General features: G+C 46.7%; 1 protein-coding gene across 2 annotated transcripts in view; it reads right to left on the bottom strand.

Moving 5' to 3' along the window:
* stxbp5l (syntaxin binding protein 5L) overlaps positions 1-20,458 on the bottom strand; it is a 325,667-nt gene that overhangs the window by 103,947 nt on the left and 201,262 nt on the right. For both annotated transcript variants that reach the window (XM_056289509.1, XM_056289510.1), the window contains exon 6: positions 9,295-9,358. In XM_056289509.1, the coding sequence (XP_056145484.1) occupies positions 9,295-9,358 (64 nt within the window). The remainder of the gene's footprint in view (positions 1-9,294; positions 9,359-20,458) is intronic.

The raw sequence follows: 20,458 nt of genomic DNA, 5'->3' as shown, positions 1-20,458 counted from the left end.
TTTCTTTCTTAAACGACTTGTGTTTGGTAGTCTCGTTCCCAGTCTGTTACTAGCTTCGAGCTTAGCCTATCTTAGCAGTTAGCTCTACTGCATTTGCTGTCAAAGCAGCCTCAACGACCAAGACGGTCATTAAGATCGTTTCAGATTTTCAAAAAACAAAGATAGACCTGCCGCTCCCTGAATTCCCCTAAAATTGGATATATTTGCATTAAAACGCGTTTTAGATCAATTGCACAAAAGAGCTACCTAAAACGAACGGTCAGAATGCCTGCTCGTAATTTGTGCGTGATCGTCCACGTCATGTCACTATTCATGACGTGTTTTGGTCGCGTCATTTCCTTCGCGAAGTTCGTCGCGCTGTCCTAAAAACACACTAGCGCCCTCCAGTGGAGAGAAATAGTCTACACTTGATTTTTTATTATTTCCAACATGTCTGGTTACAGACGCCGTTTCAGACGCACCACGACCAGCACCGAGGCGTCGCAGTATTTACAGGCGTCGGACGGCGGCCATATTTAAACTGTTTGAAAAATAGTATTAAAGTTGTTAAAACGTTAATTTTGGTGTCAGTTAGTTTCTTAGCAGACATGCTAACATGTGCAACGAGTTAATATCTCAACTGGGTATCTAACTTGCCAGAACATAGAGTTTAAAAACCGTGGCGGTCAAAATGACAGCCCACAGTCGTTCTAGTCGTTTTTTTTAACTTCCGGTCGTTGCTTGGGACTGTTCCGACATTTATTTTCAGTTCTTTTTTTTTACATTTCACGTTTTATAGGTCTTGTTATGTTTGCTAGATTAGCAATACGTGTTTTCCGCTTTTTTCAGGTAATATTTTCACTTTTGCTATTCAAGTTTGACCATGTCTCTCTGACGTTTAAATTGTTTAAAATAGTATTATATTTGTTAAAATGTTAATTTCGGTGTCAGTCGCTTTCTAATAGACATACTAACATATGCAATGCATTGATATCTCAGTTGGGTATTTATCTAGTTTAACAACCGGCCGTCATTTTGACCGCCCATGGTCGTTTTAGGTAGGAGCGCACTCCCGGTCGTTCTAGTGTTAAAACGAGGGTGTGTGGTGACTGTTCCGCTGTTACAGATAGGTTGTCTCTACTAGAGAGTCGTGTCCGTGACTTAGAGCAGCTTCTTTTGGCTAGGATTACATTAAATGTGATGGACACTCCAGACAGCCTTAGCCCCGGGCCTGACAGCAGACCTGCTACTGTTAGCACTAGCTCAGCCTGGTCGACAGATGCGTTGGGGTTTGTCTCCATAATTACCAGCGTGGGAAGGCTCACAAGAGCAAGCCACCGGTAATGTAGCCTGGTCTGCAGTCCCCTCTCCTGACTGCAAACCGGTTTTCGCCACTCACCAGCCCTGTTGGTAGTCCTACCGGCCAGCGTGACTCCCACTCCTGTCCACAGAGTAAAGCAATGCACGCTGATCGGAGACTCCATTACCCGGAATATCAGATCGGCTTTGCCAGCCTTGGTTCACTGTTTACCCAGCGCCAGTCTCCGACATAGAGGATAATCTTAGGGTGCTGGCATCATGGAGGGAGAAACAGGGAACCCAGGCAAACAGCACCACTACTTTCAGCAACATCATTATTCATGTCAGCACCAATAATGAGAGGATGATGTAATCAGCGATCACCAAAGCCAGTCTAGTCAGGACACTCGAGCTTGGCAGAAAGATTTGTCAGCATCGATTAATTGTCTCTGGTCCCTTACCCATTAGTGGTAATGATGAGATGTACAGTAGGTTCACCTCAATGAACCGCTGGCTGGCTTGTAATGAGCAGAGATCTTTGTTGATAACTGGCCTTCTTTCTGGGGCCACCCTTACCTGCTGAAAGTGGACGGCATTCACCCTACTGGGGACGCCGCCGCTCTTTTGCCTGTCTGATCTCCTTAAACCGTACATTCCATTTCAAGCTCCTCGCTCTCAAAATGCAGGGCTCCTGTGTGTCCCCAAAGGTAAAAAGAAGTCAGCTGGTGGCAGGGCCTTTTCCTATCGGGCCCAGTTCTTGTGGAATAACCTGCCTGCTGCCGTCAGACAATCAGTCCGCTGAGTCCTTTGAATCCAAACTGAAAACTCGTATCTTTGTCTTAGCCTAAAATTAGTTGACTTTAAGTTGAGTGCTTCACAACCTGTACTGCATGGCGGGTCGGTTTCTGTCTCAATGAATTTACCAAGCACTGTTCTGTCGACGAGATTATAGCGTATAGATTATCGACGATTGCAAACTGTTCTCTTCTCTCACATGTATTTTCTGTCTCTCTGAATGACGTCTTCTCCTTCCTCTTCTGTGTGTGTGAATGGTGTGATGTGAGTCTCCCTTGTGCGCACGTGCAGTCTGTCCTCCCCCCAGGTCTCCATGGTGATGGTGGTCGCCACCAGGACACTGCTTGGCATCCCCCTCATCGCATTTTCTTTTTATATATCTAATAAATCCATATAATTTTGTTATCCTGTTTCAATGTTAGAGCCTTTTTCACTAAGATGTGTGATTTTTTTTTGTTTTTGTCTATACAATGATGGTGGTCGTGTGGCTTAGGTCCTGGGCTGTTCTGGTGGCGTCTGGACACTGCTTTGGCTTCCTCCTCATCTTATTCTTCATATATTTTAAAATTCCATTATAATTCTGTTATCCTCCTTCGATGCTGTATTCTGTAAATTGTATAAACACAACATCCATTGCACGTTGTCCGTCTTGGGAGAGACATCCCTCCTCTGTTGCTCTTCCTCAGGTTTCTTCCTATTTTTTCTCTCTGTTAAGGGGATTTTTTTAGGGAGTTGTTCCTTATCCGATGCGAGGGTCTAAGGACAGGATTTTGTGTTGCTGTAAAGCCCCCTGAGGCAAATTTGTAATTTGTGATATTGCGGTATACAAATAAAATCGACTTGACATGGAATATATCGACATATGTATATACGGACATAAACAGTATGCAGACATGAAGTGTCCATACTAACATGTACGTTTGCAGAAAAAAATGTCTCTTTCACATTTCTTATTTGGCACGGATCGTCTCATTTTTGCCCGCTACTGCTTTGGTGGCTCCCAGCATCCTCAAGGCAGCGCTACAAAAATTAAGGTGAAGCCGAGTTGGAACCGACCATCCTAAGTAAGCCTTTGCCATAACTGCACCGGATGTTGACCACCAACATCAATGAGACACCTGACATGCCTCGCTCCGTGCCCTAGCAGTGCCACTCCCTACCCTGTGTCCTCCTGCCTGATTGCATGCCTGGTCCAGACTGGAAGCACCTGTTTCTGGTTAAGTCCTGTGTATTTAGTCTCTGTGCTTCCCTTTCCCTGTGCCAGTTTGTTTTGTGCCTAATGTCAACTTGTGCTAGCCTTTCTCTAGCGTTTTGTATGTCTTGTGTATATCTTTGCTCTGCCCCCGGACCTCGCTTTTGCCTAACCGCGTTGGATCATCTGTTTGGACTATTGGATTTGATTACCTTGCTCTGACCCTGGACCTCGCCTTCGCCTACTCCTTTGGTATTGTTTGCTTAGACTACTGGGCTGCCTTTTCTGTGTACCGAACTCTGCTTTTCAGTAAAGACTACTTTTGAACTCTGACCTCAACACATGCATCGTGCAATTGAGTCCTTTGCCTAGTGTGATCTACAACACCAAAGATTCAGCTGCTGAGGAACCCAGCTATGCAGCTGCAGCATTAGAAGAGGTTGAATCTAACAATGTGTGTTCAGAGATGCCCGTTGTTAAAAAGCCGAGACTCCCTGGAACAGCTCACTACAGTAGGGTGGAACAACCTTGACCTGATGCGGCCCCAAAGAGAAGCCCAGATGGTTGAAGGAGCGTTCCAGACTGGGTTGAGTTATGAGACATAACCACACTTAACTGAAAAAAAAATGTGTCCATTGTATTTGGAGGATGGGACGGAAAATGAATGTGTGAACTAAACTCACAGACAGAGCCTGGCAGAGGATGGCATCCTCTATCCCAAATCAGAACCGGTTCCTTCACTTTGATGTCCACGATGCCTCAGCCATCCAGTGCACAATGGACACAATCTTTGTCACTATAAATATGGACCCACATACAGTAGCATCTCAAGTGTTTGGACACACCTGATTGTTTGTTTTTCAAAATCTTGAAGTCACTTCACTGCCTATTTTGGAAATTATTTCCAGAACAATTTTGAATTTAGAAAATACACTGATCAGCCAAAACATTAAAACCACTGACAAGTGAAGCGACTAACACTGATTTTTTTTTCCATTAAAACCCACAGAAGAGCTACTGTCGCTCAAATTGCTGAAAAAGTTAATGCGGGCTATGACAGACAGGTGTCAGAACAAACAGTGCATCACAGCTTGCTGCATATGGGGCTCCATAACCGTAGACCAGTCAGAGCACCCATGATGACCTCTGTCCGTCGCCAAAAGCACCTACGATGGGTGTGTGAGCATCATAACTGGACCATGGAGTAATGGAAGAAGGACACCCGGTTTGATAAGTCCCCTTTTCTTTTAGATGATGTGGATGGCTGGGTATGTGTGCGTCGTTCACCTGGGGAAGAGATGGCACCTGGATGCACTATAGGAAGAAGGCAAGCCAGTGGAGGGAGTGTGATGCTCTGGGCAATGTTCTGCTGGGAAATCTTAGGTGCTGGCATTCACGTGGATGTTACTTTGACAAGTACCACCTACCTAAACACTGTTGCAGACCAAGTACACCCCCCTTCATGGCAATGGTATTCCCTGATGGCAGTGGCCTCTTTCAGCAGCACCCTGCCACACTGCACACATTGTTCGGGAATGGTTTGAGGAATATGATGAAGTTTTCAAGGTGTTGCCCTGGCCTCCAAATTCTCCAGATCTCAGTCCAATCGAGTGTCTGTGGGATGTACTGGAAAAACAAGTCCGATCCATGGAGGCCCCACCTTGCAACTTACAGGACTTACTGAAGGATCTCATGCTAACGTCTTGGTGCCAGATACCAGAGGATGCCTCTAGAGGTCTTGTGGAGCACAAGGGGGATGGGCTACACAATATTAGGCAGGTGGCCATAATGTTTTGGCTGATCAGTGTACACTAAATGAAACTTTAAATGAAATTTTGGAAAAAAGAAAAACCCTACTATGAGTAGGCATGTCCAAACGTTTGACCGGTACTGTACCTAGATGACATAGCCATTAACAGTACTTACTAGACCAATCATATGTGGGCAGTTCTGGAGTTGTTGCGACAAGCCAGCCTGGTAACACAGCCAAAGACATGTTGGCTGGGATAGGAAGAGGCTGATTACCTGGGCCACGCTATTGGAAGGGGAACAGTGAAACCATGACAGATGCTGTTTGAGCTCATAACCAGCTGGCTCAAACCAATGACCAAAAGGTAAGTGCAGAATTTTTGGTGGCTACTGAGTTATTACAGATCCTTCACACAACATTATATGGCCTTTTATATGCTCTCACCCAGGGTAGAAAACCCCACCAGTAATAAGGAGGCGGCATCCAACAGGTTGTGAAACGCCCTATGCCAGAAACTTCCATGCCAAACTTCCAGGACCAGGTTCTACTCTACAGCGATGCATCAGAATAATATGTGATAGATGTATCATGTCAGGTGGTCAACAGTGAAGAACACCCCAGTGTTTAGGTCAAACCGTGAGCTTCTCAACAATGAAACTATGAAATAAACTTTTTTTCCTCCACTATCCTGCTCAGGCTGCCATGAGGCCACTGTGCGCTGCCCTGTACTGGCATGAAGTTGTGTGCATGGTTATCGTTTGTGCTTCCGTTAAGAGTTGGAGCTGAAATCAGGACTAGGAAGTCCCAAGGAGAACCTACAATGACTACAACAAATGACACCGTGTAACAGTGTCTGTTTACGTAATGGATGTGCAGTGCTTGCAGTAACGTTTCCTCCACTGACCAGGCCATGGATTCAGACATATATTTGTTTTGTTTTATTTTTTTGATCAGGACCAGTGCAGGATTTAGGCCTAATAATGGCATCATAGGATATCAGCACCTGTATCCAAGACAGTTTTGTAGAGAAAGACCCTTCACTCTGTATCTTTTTTGCTGTTCCAAGGGATGAAGAGCGATGTGTCTTTCCATGAGTAACCTCTTTCACCATATCGGATGTGGCGCCACCGGCTGTGACGCAAATGTAAAGCCCAATCCTTGAACACGACATCATTAAGCACTCCCGCTGGAACATTTTCATTTACGTTGTTGTTTCGCAGATACTTTCATCCAAAGTGACCTACGAGCGAGTCAGTGATCAGCAGAAGGAACAAGTGTAGGACACCGGCATAACAGAGCAATGCACTAATTTTATCCATGCACGTTACAGTGTTATAGACCAAGAGTACGTACGAAAAATGAGCCATGAAGTCTACTGGAGGTAACACAGCTGCAGACAGTTATAAATCAACCCGTACGACCAAGTCACTCAGCATTTGGGAGCGCGAGGTGGTGCAAAAAAATGCCTTTTTGTTTTGGCTTGTATACTGCAAGCCAAACCACCGAGCGGTGACCAGTTAAATCTGGAATTTGAGCCTTGTGTGAATGCGGAGCACCATCTGAATAAGTTGATTTTTGTATTCAGCTCTTTGTGCTTGGCCCGGGCTTTGCTTATCGGCTCTAACCAAGGCATGTACCGTGGAAACAGACCTGCGAAAGGAGGACTAGACAATGACTTGGCCAAGTAAGAACTGTAAGCTCAGCAGTTCCTCCGTTTATTCCCTGTGACAAATGCCTTGCGTCTTAAATGCCTCCACAACTCTTATTTCTCCATGCCACAACTCCGTAAAGGAAAACCCTGGTCTGGTAAGAGCCCTCGCTGCTTGGAAAACAAACTGCATTGTGCACTGTAACACCATCTCGACAAGTCATTTTCCCCAAGTGATTAAGTGCCGCAAAATGCACATGTGCATTCATGCACTCACAAACAGAGGCATATGTGCATGCTACAAATGTGCACACATGTGCAAACAAAACCGTCTCCATCATGTATTACCATCATCCTGCAACCAAAACCACCATTATAGTGACACAATAGCACAAATACGCACACAAACCCGGCCATGCAATTGCACAAATACACACGGCATAGTAGGAGATGGCAGAGAGGGTGGGAAAAACAGCCCATCTTCACACACTGCCGACCCACAACAGCGACGACGACAGTCACGCACGCACACGGGGCGGATGGACACAGACCGACCCATACCCAAGTGTATGCGACACCCTTTGTGTTGCACGAACACCCACTTCATGTCTAATTTTGTTTTAGCCACTCTCCATGCCAGCCCGAACCCCCAACACTATTCGTGTCTTGTACACGCAACAAAACCTCAGCAAATGTCCTCAACGAGCTGCTGCGTGTGGCCCAGTTACCCAGCCGGGCGTTTAACTGGCTCAATCAGCACTTTGAACCGAGTAAAGGATTCTTGCTGCCATGGTGGGTTTGGGATACGGGAGATTTAAGGAGATTATTTCCTTCCCGTATCAGCATGATGGTGTCTAGAGGTGTTCTTTTTTTTATCCATTTTCCTATAAGTCCCCCCCCCCCTTGAGGCGTTCACCTGTTTTTTGCTTTTCCTTAACTCCTTCAGGGAAGACACCTAACTTAATCTCTTCAGGGGAACCTAACCCTTTTCTCAGGGGAAATAACTAGACGTAACCACTTCTCAGTTGTCCAAGTGGCCAAATGCATCCTTAAAAATGAGACAGAATCCACTACTACTACTACTACTACTACTACTTTCAGCTGCTCCCATTAGGGGTCGCCACAACGGATCATCCGTTTCCATCTCTTCCTGTCCTCTGCATCTCCCTCTGTCACGCCAGCCTCCTGCATGCTCTCTCTCTCACTACATCCATAACCCTCCTCTTCGGCCTTCCTCTTTTCCTCTTCCCGGGCAGCTCCATATTCAGCATCCTTCTCCCAATATACCCAGCATCTGGCCTCCACACATGTCCAAGCCATCTCAGTCTTGCCTCTCTTGCTTTGTCTCCAAACCGTCCAACCTGAGCGGTCCCTCTAATGTAACCGTTCCTAATCCTGTCCTCCTTCGTCACTCCCCCATAAAAATCTTAGCATCTTCAACTCCGCCACCTCCAGCTCCTCCTCCTGTCTTTTCGTCAGCACCACTGTCTCCAAACCATATAACATAGCTGGTCTCACAGCCGTCTTGTAAACCTTCCCTTTAACTCTTGCTGGTGCCCTTCTGTCACAAATCACTCCTGACACACTTCTCCACCCACTCCACCCTGCCTGCACTCTCTTCTTCACCCCTCTTCCGCACTCCCCGTTACTTTGGACAGTCGACCCCAAGTATTTAAACTCATACGTCATAAATGAAATGCCAAATAAAAAAAAAAACGTCATAAACGAGACAGAACACAGGTGAGAAGAACAGCAGCACTGAAAGGAAAGCGTACTTCCGTGACGGACAACAACGACATGCAGATCCCTTCTCGACACCGACGCATTGCCGTCTCTTCAAAATGTCGGTCCGTTGATGCACCTGCACTGTCAGCACAACAACAACACCTGGGTTCTGCACAAACATGCATAACCAAAACCAGGGCCACGGAAAGCCCCAAGCTAAGTACTTCATGAAAGAACGCGTACGTAGCAGCTTTCAAATGCGCGCCATAAATCTGAAATATTTAATACTGAAACGGCCACGGCGGCCCGGTTCACAGCACCCTCCCTTTTGTGTGCGTTTCAGCCTCCTCGCGCAGGCCTGACGTTCTTCCAGCTGAGTGGCGGCGGCGGCGGCCATGCTGCAGGATTCACATCTTCCACCCATCTGCTTCAGCAGCTTGACAGTTTATCAATCTGTTTTCACACACGCACGCAAACGCCACTCTTAGGGGCCACATGCCACGGGTGCCAGGGCGAACTGGTTCCCCTTGATGGCCTTCTGGCAGCTGGTGCAAGTCTGCCTTGTCACCGAACCGACCGCAGCTTGCACCCCCCCCCCCCAAAAAAAATCCTCACTATTCTGCGAGGATGTCACTTGCAGTTTCTGACTGGGGGGGGGGGTCCAACAGTCATGGACAAAGACAGCCAATCAAACAAACCGGTTCTTCTTGCGGAGACTTGGGTTAGCAGATAGGGACAGATTTAGCTTAGGGAGAGAGAAGGGGGGAGACCGAGTGTGTGAGGAAGAGTGAGAGAGAGCGTGCACGCGCAACAGGGAGTTCTTTGGACCGACCGAAGGAGAGACAGAGGAAGAGGAGGGAAGGGGTCGGGGGTTGTCGCTGCTGTTCCTTCCATCTGCCCACTCACCTTGCCTTCGTCTTTTGGGCTGTCGCTCAAATGAACCACCGGCCCTGGATGTGTTTTAGTTGATCTGTGAATGCGGAGAGAGAGAGAGAGAGAGAGAGAGAGAGAGAGAGAGAGAGAGAGAGAGAGAGAGAGAGAGAGAGAGAGAGAGAATGACTTTTTGAAATATATCAAGTAAAAAAAAAAAAGAAAAAATACTGTGGGTCCTGTAGGATGTACAATCATACATAATTGATCGTGTTCAAAAACAGATGTTGGTCAGCTTTGGTTTCACACACACACACACACACACACACACACACACACACACACACACACACACGCACGCACGCACACACACACAGAATAAGCCTCCTGAAGCTGTAAGTAGCAGACCAAGAATGTTCAAGCAATTTAACAATTGAAAACAGATCGACAGAAAAACACAGGAAATACAATAAGCATTGTTGTGGAAGGATGTTTGCCCCAACATTTTGTCTGCTGTTTTTATTCATAATAATAATAATAATGACTGACTTGTTTGCTTTTGGATTTATTTATTTTTTTTTTTATGGTGGGCTGGGTAGGTAACTGGTTGGGTGGAGGTTGATGTAAGACCCAGGTCTTCTTCTTTTTTTGGTGGGGGGAATCCCCCCCCCCTTTTTCTCCCAATTGTATTCGGCCAATTACCCCACTCTTCCAAGCCGTCCCGGTCGCTGCTCCGCCCCCTCTGCCGATCCGGGGAGGGCTGCAGACTACCACATGCCTCCTCCCATACATGTGGAGTCGCCAGCCGCTTCTTTTCACCTGACAGTGAGGAGTTTCCCCTGGCGGACGCAGCACGTGGGAGGATCATGCTGTTCCCCTCAGCTCCCCCTCCCTTTCGAACAGGCGCCCTGACCGACCAGAGGAGGCGCTGGTGCAGCGACCAGGACACATACCCACATCCGGCTTCCCACCCATAGACACGGCCAATTTTGTCTGTAGGGATGGCCGACCAAGCCAGAGGCAACACGGGGATTCAAACCGGCGATCATCGTGTTGCTATAGGCAACAGAACAGACCGCTACACTACCCGGACGCCCCCCATGACTGACATTTTTAAGCGTCATTAGAAGTCATGCAGATCAGGAATCGAGGAAAATGAGAGTAGAAGAGGGGATGACAAGACCTGGTTTGTGAAATGGACTCTCAACACAGAACTTCCAGTATATTCTATACACCTTAGCCCATCGTCTATCGGAGCGACCACACCGGCCGCTTTCACCTCTTCACCCGAGAAATTCATTTTTTTTCCCCAAACAGGACACTTTTGGCCAAACTAGAGGTGATAACATACGATAACCAGCTCCATACCGTCCTTCTATGGAGCTGAAGGAGCAACACAGCAAGGCCATACCAGATATTCACTATACACACAGCAAGCCATTATACTTACCGGACTGGTCAGATGTGTAAATGGCCAAACTGTGCCGCAGCACCCATGTAAGACAAATGAGTACAAACACACACACACACACACACACACATACACACGCCAACTCACGAGAGCGGACATCAATTCTGCAGTGTAGCAGCGGGAGCTTACACAACCTTACCTACTGCAGAGCAGACCGACGTTGTGTCTTTTAAATCAGTGTAAAAAAAGAAAACCGACTCCGCCACTGACATTGCACAAATGAATGCGCACAAAAAAATACACGTACACACACTTGCATAGAAGCACACACCCGCACACACACATCTTGGAGAGATGGCACCCCTGACATCGGTAAGCCCGCTGCAGTCTGATCTGTTTTGTTTCATCTCAACTAGATTATTAGGGGGAAAAAATATACCTTTTTCTTTTTAAAGTGAAATTCACTTTGCAGTGGAGAAGGGCAAATTAAAAAATAAAATAAGGAGTCGCCGTGTTCAAGGCTGTGTTCTTTTGTTGAATTTTGCACACGGCATTACGGGGACAAAGATTCAGCTGCAGACCTGTTGACTCCTGAGAAAGTTCTCTTTTGAATCCCCAAGGTCGCCGGTCTTACCGAGCCCCGCCAGCTATGGTGAACGTACACGAGGAGCACAACAAGAGAAAATAAACGTCAGACAGGACTCCGAGGATATCGATTTGTGTTCTTGCCTGTACTGCATACAGCATTGCATTCTGGGGTTTGTCCAGTATTTTCAGTATAGAAATACTGAATGTATATCCTGGATGAATGGGATGGAAATTGATGGATGGATGGATGGATGATGGACACACATATTCACTGATATTTGCAGACCAGCTGCAAATCTGTCAAGAGGAGTTGATTTCTTTGTTTTGAGGTGCGCATGATTTCATGGACCTGGATGAGATTTCCCGGATTCGATCACACGTCTAGCTGCAGTAGTCCATCTTTAGAGGTGAGCAAAGAAGAACAAAACGAAGTTAAAACCTAGTATATGGCTGGACCGTGTATGGTCTGTGTTAGAAATCCAATAAATAAATGAAAAGAGATGAATGTAGAGGGGGTCCGGGTGGTGTGGCAGTGTGCTCCATTGCCTTCTGACACGGGGATCGCCGGTTCGAATCCCCGCGTTACCTCCGGCTTGGTCGGACGTCCCAACAGACACAATTGGCCGTGTCTGCGGGTGGGAAGCCGGATGTGGGTATGTGTCCTGGTCGCTGCGCTAGCGCCTCCTCTGGTTCGGTCGGGGCGCCTGTTCAGGGGGGAAGGGGGACTGGGATGAATAGCGTGATCCTCCCACGCGCTACGTCCCCCTGGAGAAACTCCTCACAGTCAGGTGAAAAGAAGTGGTTGGCGACTCCACATGTAGTGGAGGAGGCATGTGGTAGTCTACAGCCCCCCCTGGATGGGTAGAGGGGGTGGAGCAGTGACCGGGATGGCTCAGAAGAGTGGAGTAATTGGCTGGATACAACTGGGGAGAAAAAAGGGTGGACAAATCAAAAAAAAAAAAAAGAAGAAGAAGACGACGACCCAGGTCTTATATCAACCTCCACCCAACCAGCCACCTACCCAGCCCACCATAAAAGTGGACAACAAAATTCTTGACAAAGTTGACATGTTATGTGCAAGGGTCGATGTTAGATCCAATGGGGTGTAGGCATGGAAGTAGCCATGATTGGCTGTTGCGTCGGCCAATAAACAGCGCGGAACCTCGAAGCGCACTGACTGCCAGACTGACAGAGAGAACAACAGTTGGGGCGAATTAAGTTAACGTTAGTTAGTTAGTTAGTTAGCGATAGCAATAGCGGTAGGGTTAGGATTAGGGTTAGGGTTAGGATTACAGTACGATCTGGCAATGTTAAGGTCAGTTGTAAGCTAGCTAGCTAAATGTTTCAGTGCACGTCGTTTGTTTCAAGTCAGTGCACTTCGAGGTTCCGCGCTGTGCATTGGCCGACGCAACAGCCAATCACATCTACTTCCGTGCCCACACCCCGTTGGATCGAGCATCAACCATGTGCAAGTGGCAACATCCTCCCAGTGGGGATGACTGAACGTTTCTTTCCAACACGCCCAAAGGTGGCTAAAATTTGAAAGTGCGATTCAAGCCAAATTCCATCGCTCGTGGTATGCCTTGGCTGTAACTATATTGAACACAGACTCACCAAGTCCTCATTTGAATATCCAAAGGAGTTGAATCAAGTGCAACTGGACTTGGTATATATCCGTGAAGACGTCTCGCCTCTCATCCAAGAGGCTTCCTCAGTTCGTGCCTTTCTGACTAGACCAAGCTAGTCTGCCTGGCTGGTGATGAGACTCAGTATTTATCCTCTAGGAGTCGTTGTCAGAGCTATTGATATGCGTGGCTCTCCTGAGCTCCAATGTCCAGCCGGGCCCGTCGCAATCGGAGCTATTGATTTGCATTTGTTTAGCAGCGACGGTCGTTGGGGGTGTTAGTTTCGACTTCATTGTTCAGTGGTCATGAGAGTGGTTGGAGCCGTTAGTGAGCGACTGTTGTTCTTGGAGGCTAGGCTTCTTGAGTCTCCTGGGTAGAGATGAAAGGACGGCATTGTAAGTGGGAGGTAGGTGGTGTCGCAGACCTCCTCCTCTGTTGAGGGATGGTTTTTCCAGTTTCCTTGACCCCTCTTTCAAACCATCTATCTTCTCTGTCCAAAATGTGTACGTTGCTGTCCTCGAAGGAGCGTGTCTTCTCCTTTAGGTGTAGATAGACTGCTGAGTCTTGTCCTGAGGAGTTTGGCCTTCTGTGTTGGGCCATCCGTTTGTGTAGCAGTTGTTTGGTTTCTCCTATGTATAGGTCAGTGCAATCCTCATTGCCTCGTCATTACTCCTCATTTGAACTCAAAAACAAGTTTGTTTCATAAAGTAGTTGTGCTATGCATCCAGGACCCAGGGCACTGTGTGTCCTTGTTTTAGATATGACAAGTAGTTCGGAGCCGTTCAAATAGTGTGTAAGGTTAAATGCACAAAAAAACAAACCGGGAATAGTTCACAGTGCCATCTCGCAGTGGATGCAGTACTGTTAGACCTTTAAGAGCTCTGGAGAGATTTCTTGTGGTGGGACTTCATTGCATGGCGTTGGGTTTGTGCCGCTACACTTCCTGATGTAAGACTGAATACTAATGGAACTGGGTTCAGCGGAGTCGGGGTCCGCGAGCTGGCGGGCGAAAAAACCGTGGAGGTGGAAAAATATTTACACTTTAAGTGCAAGGTGGAAAGAGACAGGAAGCAAGCCTGTATCGTCCGATGCTGCTTCTACACACGCGTGTGTGTACACACACACACAATTACCTGGGTATAAATAGAGGACCACAGCCCGGAGTTAGTCAACGTTAGTGTACAAAAACATAATCACGTGAACACATGCGACCACATAGGCATTAATTTGGAGGGCGTTCAGGGTCGCACACAGACAAACACATGAGGAGGCATTGTGCGCCACTGGATCCCTGGGAGCCATGGCAACCACGGAGGGTAAATGACCGGCAGGGCAGATGAAGGAATACAGGGAGATGAGTGTACAGAGACATGCACTCACCACAGTCAAGTGGGGACACATGAAATGTTCCACTTAGAGCATATGAGGACACAGCCTGTGCAACTAAGTGGAAAATGACTCATATCCGTTTTGTTTTGTTTTTCCCTGTAATCATAGGAAATAATTCATGAGATTAATCCAGAGGCACCAAAATAATTTTGGAAAAAAAAAGGAATGATCTAAAATTGCAGTCCATGATTTTGCATTATTTCGTCCATCTGAAATGCGATGGCGATGTGGCGATTCTGTTGAACAATTGAACACCGTTTCACTATAGCTGGTTGGATTTAGGAGGCAGGTGAAGATAGACCTGTTGAAACTGATTTTCATTGACTACAAATAAGATGTAGCAGCCATTGTGGCTTGTGTGCCCTAAAGCTCATCAGTAAATAGCCTACACCCTTGTGAAAATTTAAAAACACCTCTCCGAGAATTGCCACCTTAACAGGGTGGAGGGGTTTGGGTGTGCAGTGATCTGGGGAGCTGTATTGTCGGGGGCAATAGCTCCTGGTAGGGTCTCCCAAGGCAAATTGGTCACAGGGGAGGGGCCAGACTAAGAGCGATTCCCAAGAAACCCAATGAAATTGCAACAGCAGAGCTATAGCACCTCACCCGGAGAGGGAAACCGGGGCCCCCCCTTCCTGGAGCCAGACATGGGAAGGGAGCTCGCTGGCGAGCGTCAGGTGGCCTTGGCCCATGGGGCCGGGTCGGGCCCAGCCCGAAAAAGCAACATGGAGCTACCACCCTGGGGACCAACCATCCGTGGGGATGAACATTGGGGTAGGGTGCAAAGCAGGCTGGGTGGCAGGCAAAGGCGGGAACCGGGCGTGCCCGCCCAAATATAACAAAGGCACTCTAGGCTCAATTAAACTACTTCACGCCTTTGAGGTACAGTTATACTGATAGTCTGTCTGACAGAAGCATAGGCACACTGGCAAAATGTTTCAGTCTTCTTTTCCTGCTGGAGTTGTTTCCAACACGTATGTGTTTGCTGCTGCAGCGGTGCTCATCTCCCAAATTTCCCCTCGGAGATGAATAAAGTATTATGATTCTGATACCTGATCAAAACAGTTCATCAGTGGTATACGGAGACAGGAGCATGCCATGGTAAACAGATGACAGTATTAGGCAACCTATCTCCATGGTCCAGATTGATGAAATGATGATTTATTACTGGAGAAATTTTACGGATAGTCGTTTTAAAGGATGTTTGGCTGTTGTTTTTTCAATGTGAAGCAAAACCTTGAAGAAACAGAATTAGAAGATTTGAGAAAAAAAAATAGATTCAATAGTAGTGCAGATGACATAAAGATCCATCCATCCACCCACTATCCAAACCGCTTATCCTGCTCTCAGGGTCGTGGGGATGCTCGAGCCTGTACCAGCAGTCATTGGGCGGCAGGAGGGGAGACACCCTGGACAGGCCGCCAGGCCATCACAGGGCCAACACACACACACACACACACACACACAAATTCTCACCTAGAGACAATTTAGTACGGCCAATTCACCTGACCTACATGTCTTTGGACTGTGGGAGGAAACCAGAGCACCCAGAAGAAACCCATGCAGACACGGGGAGAACATGTAAACTCCACACAGAAGATGACCTGGGTTGGACTACCCCGGAATCGAACCCAGGACCATCTTGCTGTGAGGTGACCACGTTAACCACTGCGCCACCGTGCCACCCATTAAAAATGCATCAAATAAATCGAAATCCATTGTCTGGGCAGTCTTAAAACAGGTGGTCAGCTGTGTCTTTCAGCTTTCCTCTGTGACCCTGGTCTGTCTTAGGATGCTTGCTGTGTGGACTCATCACCGTGATGGCAAGTCAAACCAGCTAGTGTTAAACCACACCAGTACGCAGGCCAGCAAAATAGCAAGCCAGCCAGCAAGTCAAACAGGAGGTCCAGCTTGTCACTAAGTACACCATTTCACAAGTAAATCAATCGGCCAAGCCAGTAGTGAGCGAGGTGGTCAGTAAGCCCACCATCCAGCTATCAAAGCCAACTAGCCACCTGAGCTGGTCACCGGGCCAACTGGCCACCCACAAGCCAGCCAGTAATTCAACCTGCCAATCTGTCTGCAGACACCAATGCTAAGCTTCAGGGCCACAGCTCCATTAATTCAACACACCCCAGTTTCATCATCTGAGCCGCAAGCCCATGACCTGCATCTCAATAAGACATTTCTATCTCGGCTCACAAGACTCCCTCAAACACATAACTGACCCAACCAATAGTCTACCCATAATCTTTTTCACCCAGAGTCAGTATAACTGTGTCGTTCAATGAAACAAGCCCCAGTCAAATCTCTTCCCGTTTGTTTCATAGAAAAATAGACTTTGTATTGAAAGAAGAAAATAAGATTTATCATTTCTAATGCATTAACAAAGGACTGATTTGCATTCATGTACTCCCACAACAATAAAGCAGTCTGTTGCTTTTAGGAGTGTTAAATAAGCACCCTTTCATAGTTTTTCATGTCTTTCTGGGACTCACTTTTAACAGAATGTTACTTATTAAAGGAGGATTTCACTGCCCTCTCTGCAAAATAAAATAAATCAAATTTTTTTTAATGTTGGATTAGCAATTATATGTGCTTCCAAGACATTGTGCTAAAAGAGAAAAATACTAAAAAGGGCCATGTGTCCTACAATCAACAGAAGGATTTTATCTTGTTAAACGAAAAACTGGAAGAAAGTGCTATAGCGCTATAGGTGACCATGACTTAAAGTTGAGATGAAATGAAAGAATGCCTATTTAACCCTTTTATATCAAATCCATGGTCATATTGTGTACAAAAATCCATTCATGTTTTCTTCCTGTGAAACAAAATATGACAATTTCAACCAATATCATGACATCCAATCAATCTTCAACTTTTAGCGGCACAGAGCTAAGATTCATTAGCTAGCTAGCTAGATAGCTAGCAACACACCCACTTTTCAACGTTCAAATCAAGTTCCTCCCAATGTCATGTCTAGCCTGTCTATCTTGTTTGACGTGGAAATATGTCAGGATACGGAAGCAAGATACTCTCGAAATGCCATTTCAGCTGGACTTTAAACTTTATAGCCCTGTGGTGGTTTGGAGCCCTGTGATGGTCTGGCAGCCTGTCCAGTGTGTCTCCCTGCCTGCCGCCCAATGACTGCTGGGATAGGCTCCAGCATCCCCACAACCCTGAGAGCAGGGTAAGCGGGTCTGGATTGGATGGATGCAAATCCAAATTAGTTAAGTATACGTGTGATTAGCACAGTGTGACGTTAGAACAAATAAGACTGCTGTGTTTTATGAGTTTTGGGTTGACTCCTTTCTCACTCTCCCCCCATCTCTCACCTATCCTCTTTCCTCCTGCAGCGACTGTCTGCCTCTGTCTGTCAAGTCAAGTCAAGTTAGATTTATTTGTATAGACCAAAATCCCAAGGTAGGCCTGAATTCATCTATTTATCGAATACAGTCCTGTCTGTCTGCATGTCTGTCTGGCTTCCCATCTGCTTTCTGCCTCTGAGCCTAGAGTCTTCATTAAGGTCAACTGCCAAAAGACGACAGAAAAGAAAGACAGATTACTTTAGCCTGGTAAAGCTGGTCTTAATGAGAACATAATGGGGGTAATTAGGGAAAACATACAGCACATTATTGCCACTGTTTAGAAAAGCAGACAGAAGCTGGGGAAGGGGAAGAGGGGGTTAAGAAATGCAGGAAAGGCTTGGTACATTTTAGCTAGACCTACCCAGATGACAAATGAATGACACATTTTCAGGAATCAGGAACACTTTGTTTGTCATGTCATTCCATGTACTTGCGTACATGAAATGAAACGAAATTCCATTTCCCCCAGCCCACAGCAGTACAACACAAAGACAAAAACACATCCAAAAACTACAAGAACACACATATCCAAACTAACACATATATCCAAACAAAACAAAAAAAATCACTGTCCAAGGGAACAAACACCAGCCAGGATGACTGTCGGAACTGCCAGTCTGCATGGGCTAGCAGTTAACGTAGCCTGCCCCGCTTCTGAGTCCTGTCAGACTGCCCTCGGCTGTTTCCTCCTCGGGTGCAGCTTCAGGTAGGGGCCATGGTCCCTGGCCCCACCGGATGGAGCTGACCAAGCTCTCCCAGCCGATCCAGCGCCAGCTCTCCCAGCCAGACACTCTCGACACACCTCCCCGCACTCCACACGACGACATCAAAAACACCAGTCAACGCCAGGTGAGACCACCGCCAGACCTCCCTCAGTGTTATTGGAACTGCCGGTCTGCATGGACTAGCAGTTAGCTTAGCCTGCTCTGCTTCTGTGTCCTGTCAGACTGCCCTCGGTGTTACCTCCTTGGGTGCAGCTCCGGATAAGGCCATGGTCGCTAGGCCTACAGGGTGCAGAAGACCAGGCTCTCCCAGCCATCAAATGAAGACAAAACTTACACACAGACATGGACAAAGACACTGCATCGACGGTAATGGGTGAGGTCGCCACAAATGTGAATTCATGCCACCACCTCCCCACACACCATTTTGTTGTTATTGCTACTCTGTCAGGGTGTTCGTCTCAAAAAACTCTCTGTATTTACAATGAAATATTACTCCTACCAGTCTCCCTTCTCTTTTGTAGTTTGATTTGAGGCCACCACTCATTATTACTGGTTTTATGATGCAGGCACTACATCTAGGGCCTCACTTAGCCCATGGAGGAAAGACCAGGATGAAAGCATTATGGGTAGTGGAGTTCAGTACCCACCAGGGGACTAAGAAACAAAGAACACTGGGCTCTTTCTTACTTTATGTGTGGTCTTACTGTACTAGAAAAAAAAGGGAGAGAGAGGCTAAACTTATTGACTGGCTACCAGAGACAGAGAAAAGGGATGGTTCTACTGTAGTAGACATCCATCAGAAGAATAAACCACCACCGAGTTCTGATGTTTATTGCCATATACATCTGATTTCAGAAGGCTCATATTCAATCATAGTCACATTTTAATCACTCCTTGCTTATAGCAAAGTAGATCAATATTGAATCAAGAGGCTGATTTTATATATAGAATCAATATCTAGAGCTGCGTGTGTGTGTGTGTGTATGTGTGTGTGTGTGTGTGTGTTTACATGAATAATGACTTAATGATGGTTTAATGATTTGCTTTTCCCTTTGATTTAATGAGAGAAGGGCCCCTGCACTCCGAATAGTCAAAGAACAGTACAAGTCCATTTCATAAACAAAGACCCATTTTAAAGCTACAGCGTGAGTCTTTTACATATACATGAATGTAGACGACAACACCATCACAGCACACTCCACAAAAGACCTCCAGGACATTCTGAATGCCTTTTCCAAGGCATACAGAGCCCTGGTTCTAGCATTGAACACCAAGAAGACCCAGGTCCTATTTCAACCTCTCAACCCTACCAGCCATCTACACAGCTCACCATAAAACCGGTCAACAAAATTACTGAAAATGTTGATCACTTCCCCTACCTCGGCAGCCTTCTCTCCTCAAAAGCTGACATCGTCTCTGAGGTCAAATTGCCTGAGTTGTGCCAGTGGCACTTACGCTAAACTCAGGAAAAGAGTATTTGAAGACCAAGACCCAAAGGCTCAAACAAAACTCCTGGTCCAGAATTCTGTAATTCTCCCCACCCTGCTGTATGGAGCAGAGTCATGGACTACCTAAAGCAGGCACCTGAGAGCCCTGGAACAATACCACCAAAGATCCTTATGAAAGATCATGATAATCAGCTGGAAGGACAGACACACCAACATCAGTGTTCTGGTTCTGGAAGAAGTCAACATGATGAACATCATTACCACAATAATGCAACACCAACACTGATGGACAGGCCATGTCATCCGCATGTCCAGCACACGTCTCCCCAAACAGTACTCCCAGCTGGAGGAAGGTCAGTGAGCTACTGACAGGCAAAAGAAACATTTCAAGGACAATATCAAAACCATTCTGAAAAAATCCAACATCACATCGAGCAACTGGGAACACATTGCACTGGATAGGCGCTCCTGGAAGAAATCCATGCAGGAAGGAGCTGCACATCATGAAATTGAACTCCACTGTGCCGCAGAGAAAAAGTGAAAGCTCCACAAGGAGAGAGAAAAAGGCTCAACCGCCACCACAAACCACCACCACTTTCCCCTGTCCACACTGCACAAAGGAAGGGGATCGTGGATCAGCCTCTACAGC

Source organism: Lampris incognitus, chromosome 11 (genome assembly GCF_029633865.1).
Source record: "Lampris incognitus isolate fLamInc1 chromosome 11, fLamInc1.hap2, whole genome shotgun sequence".
Lineage (NCBI taxonomy): Eukaryota > Metazoa > Chordata > Actinopteri > Lampriformes > Lampridae > Lampris > Lampris incognitus.
Note: the sequence above shows the minus strand (reverse complement) of the source record. Positions and strands in the feature narration are given on the sequence as shown.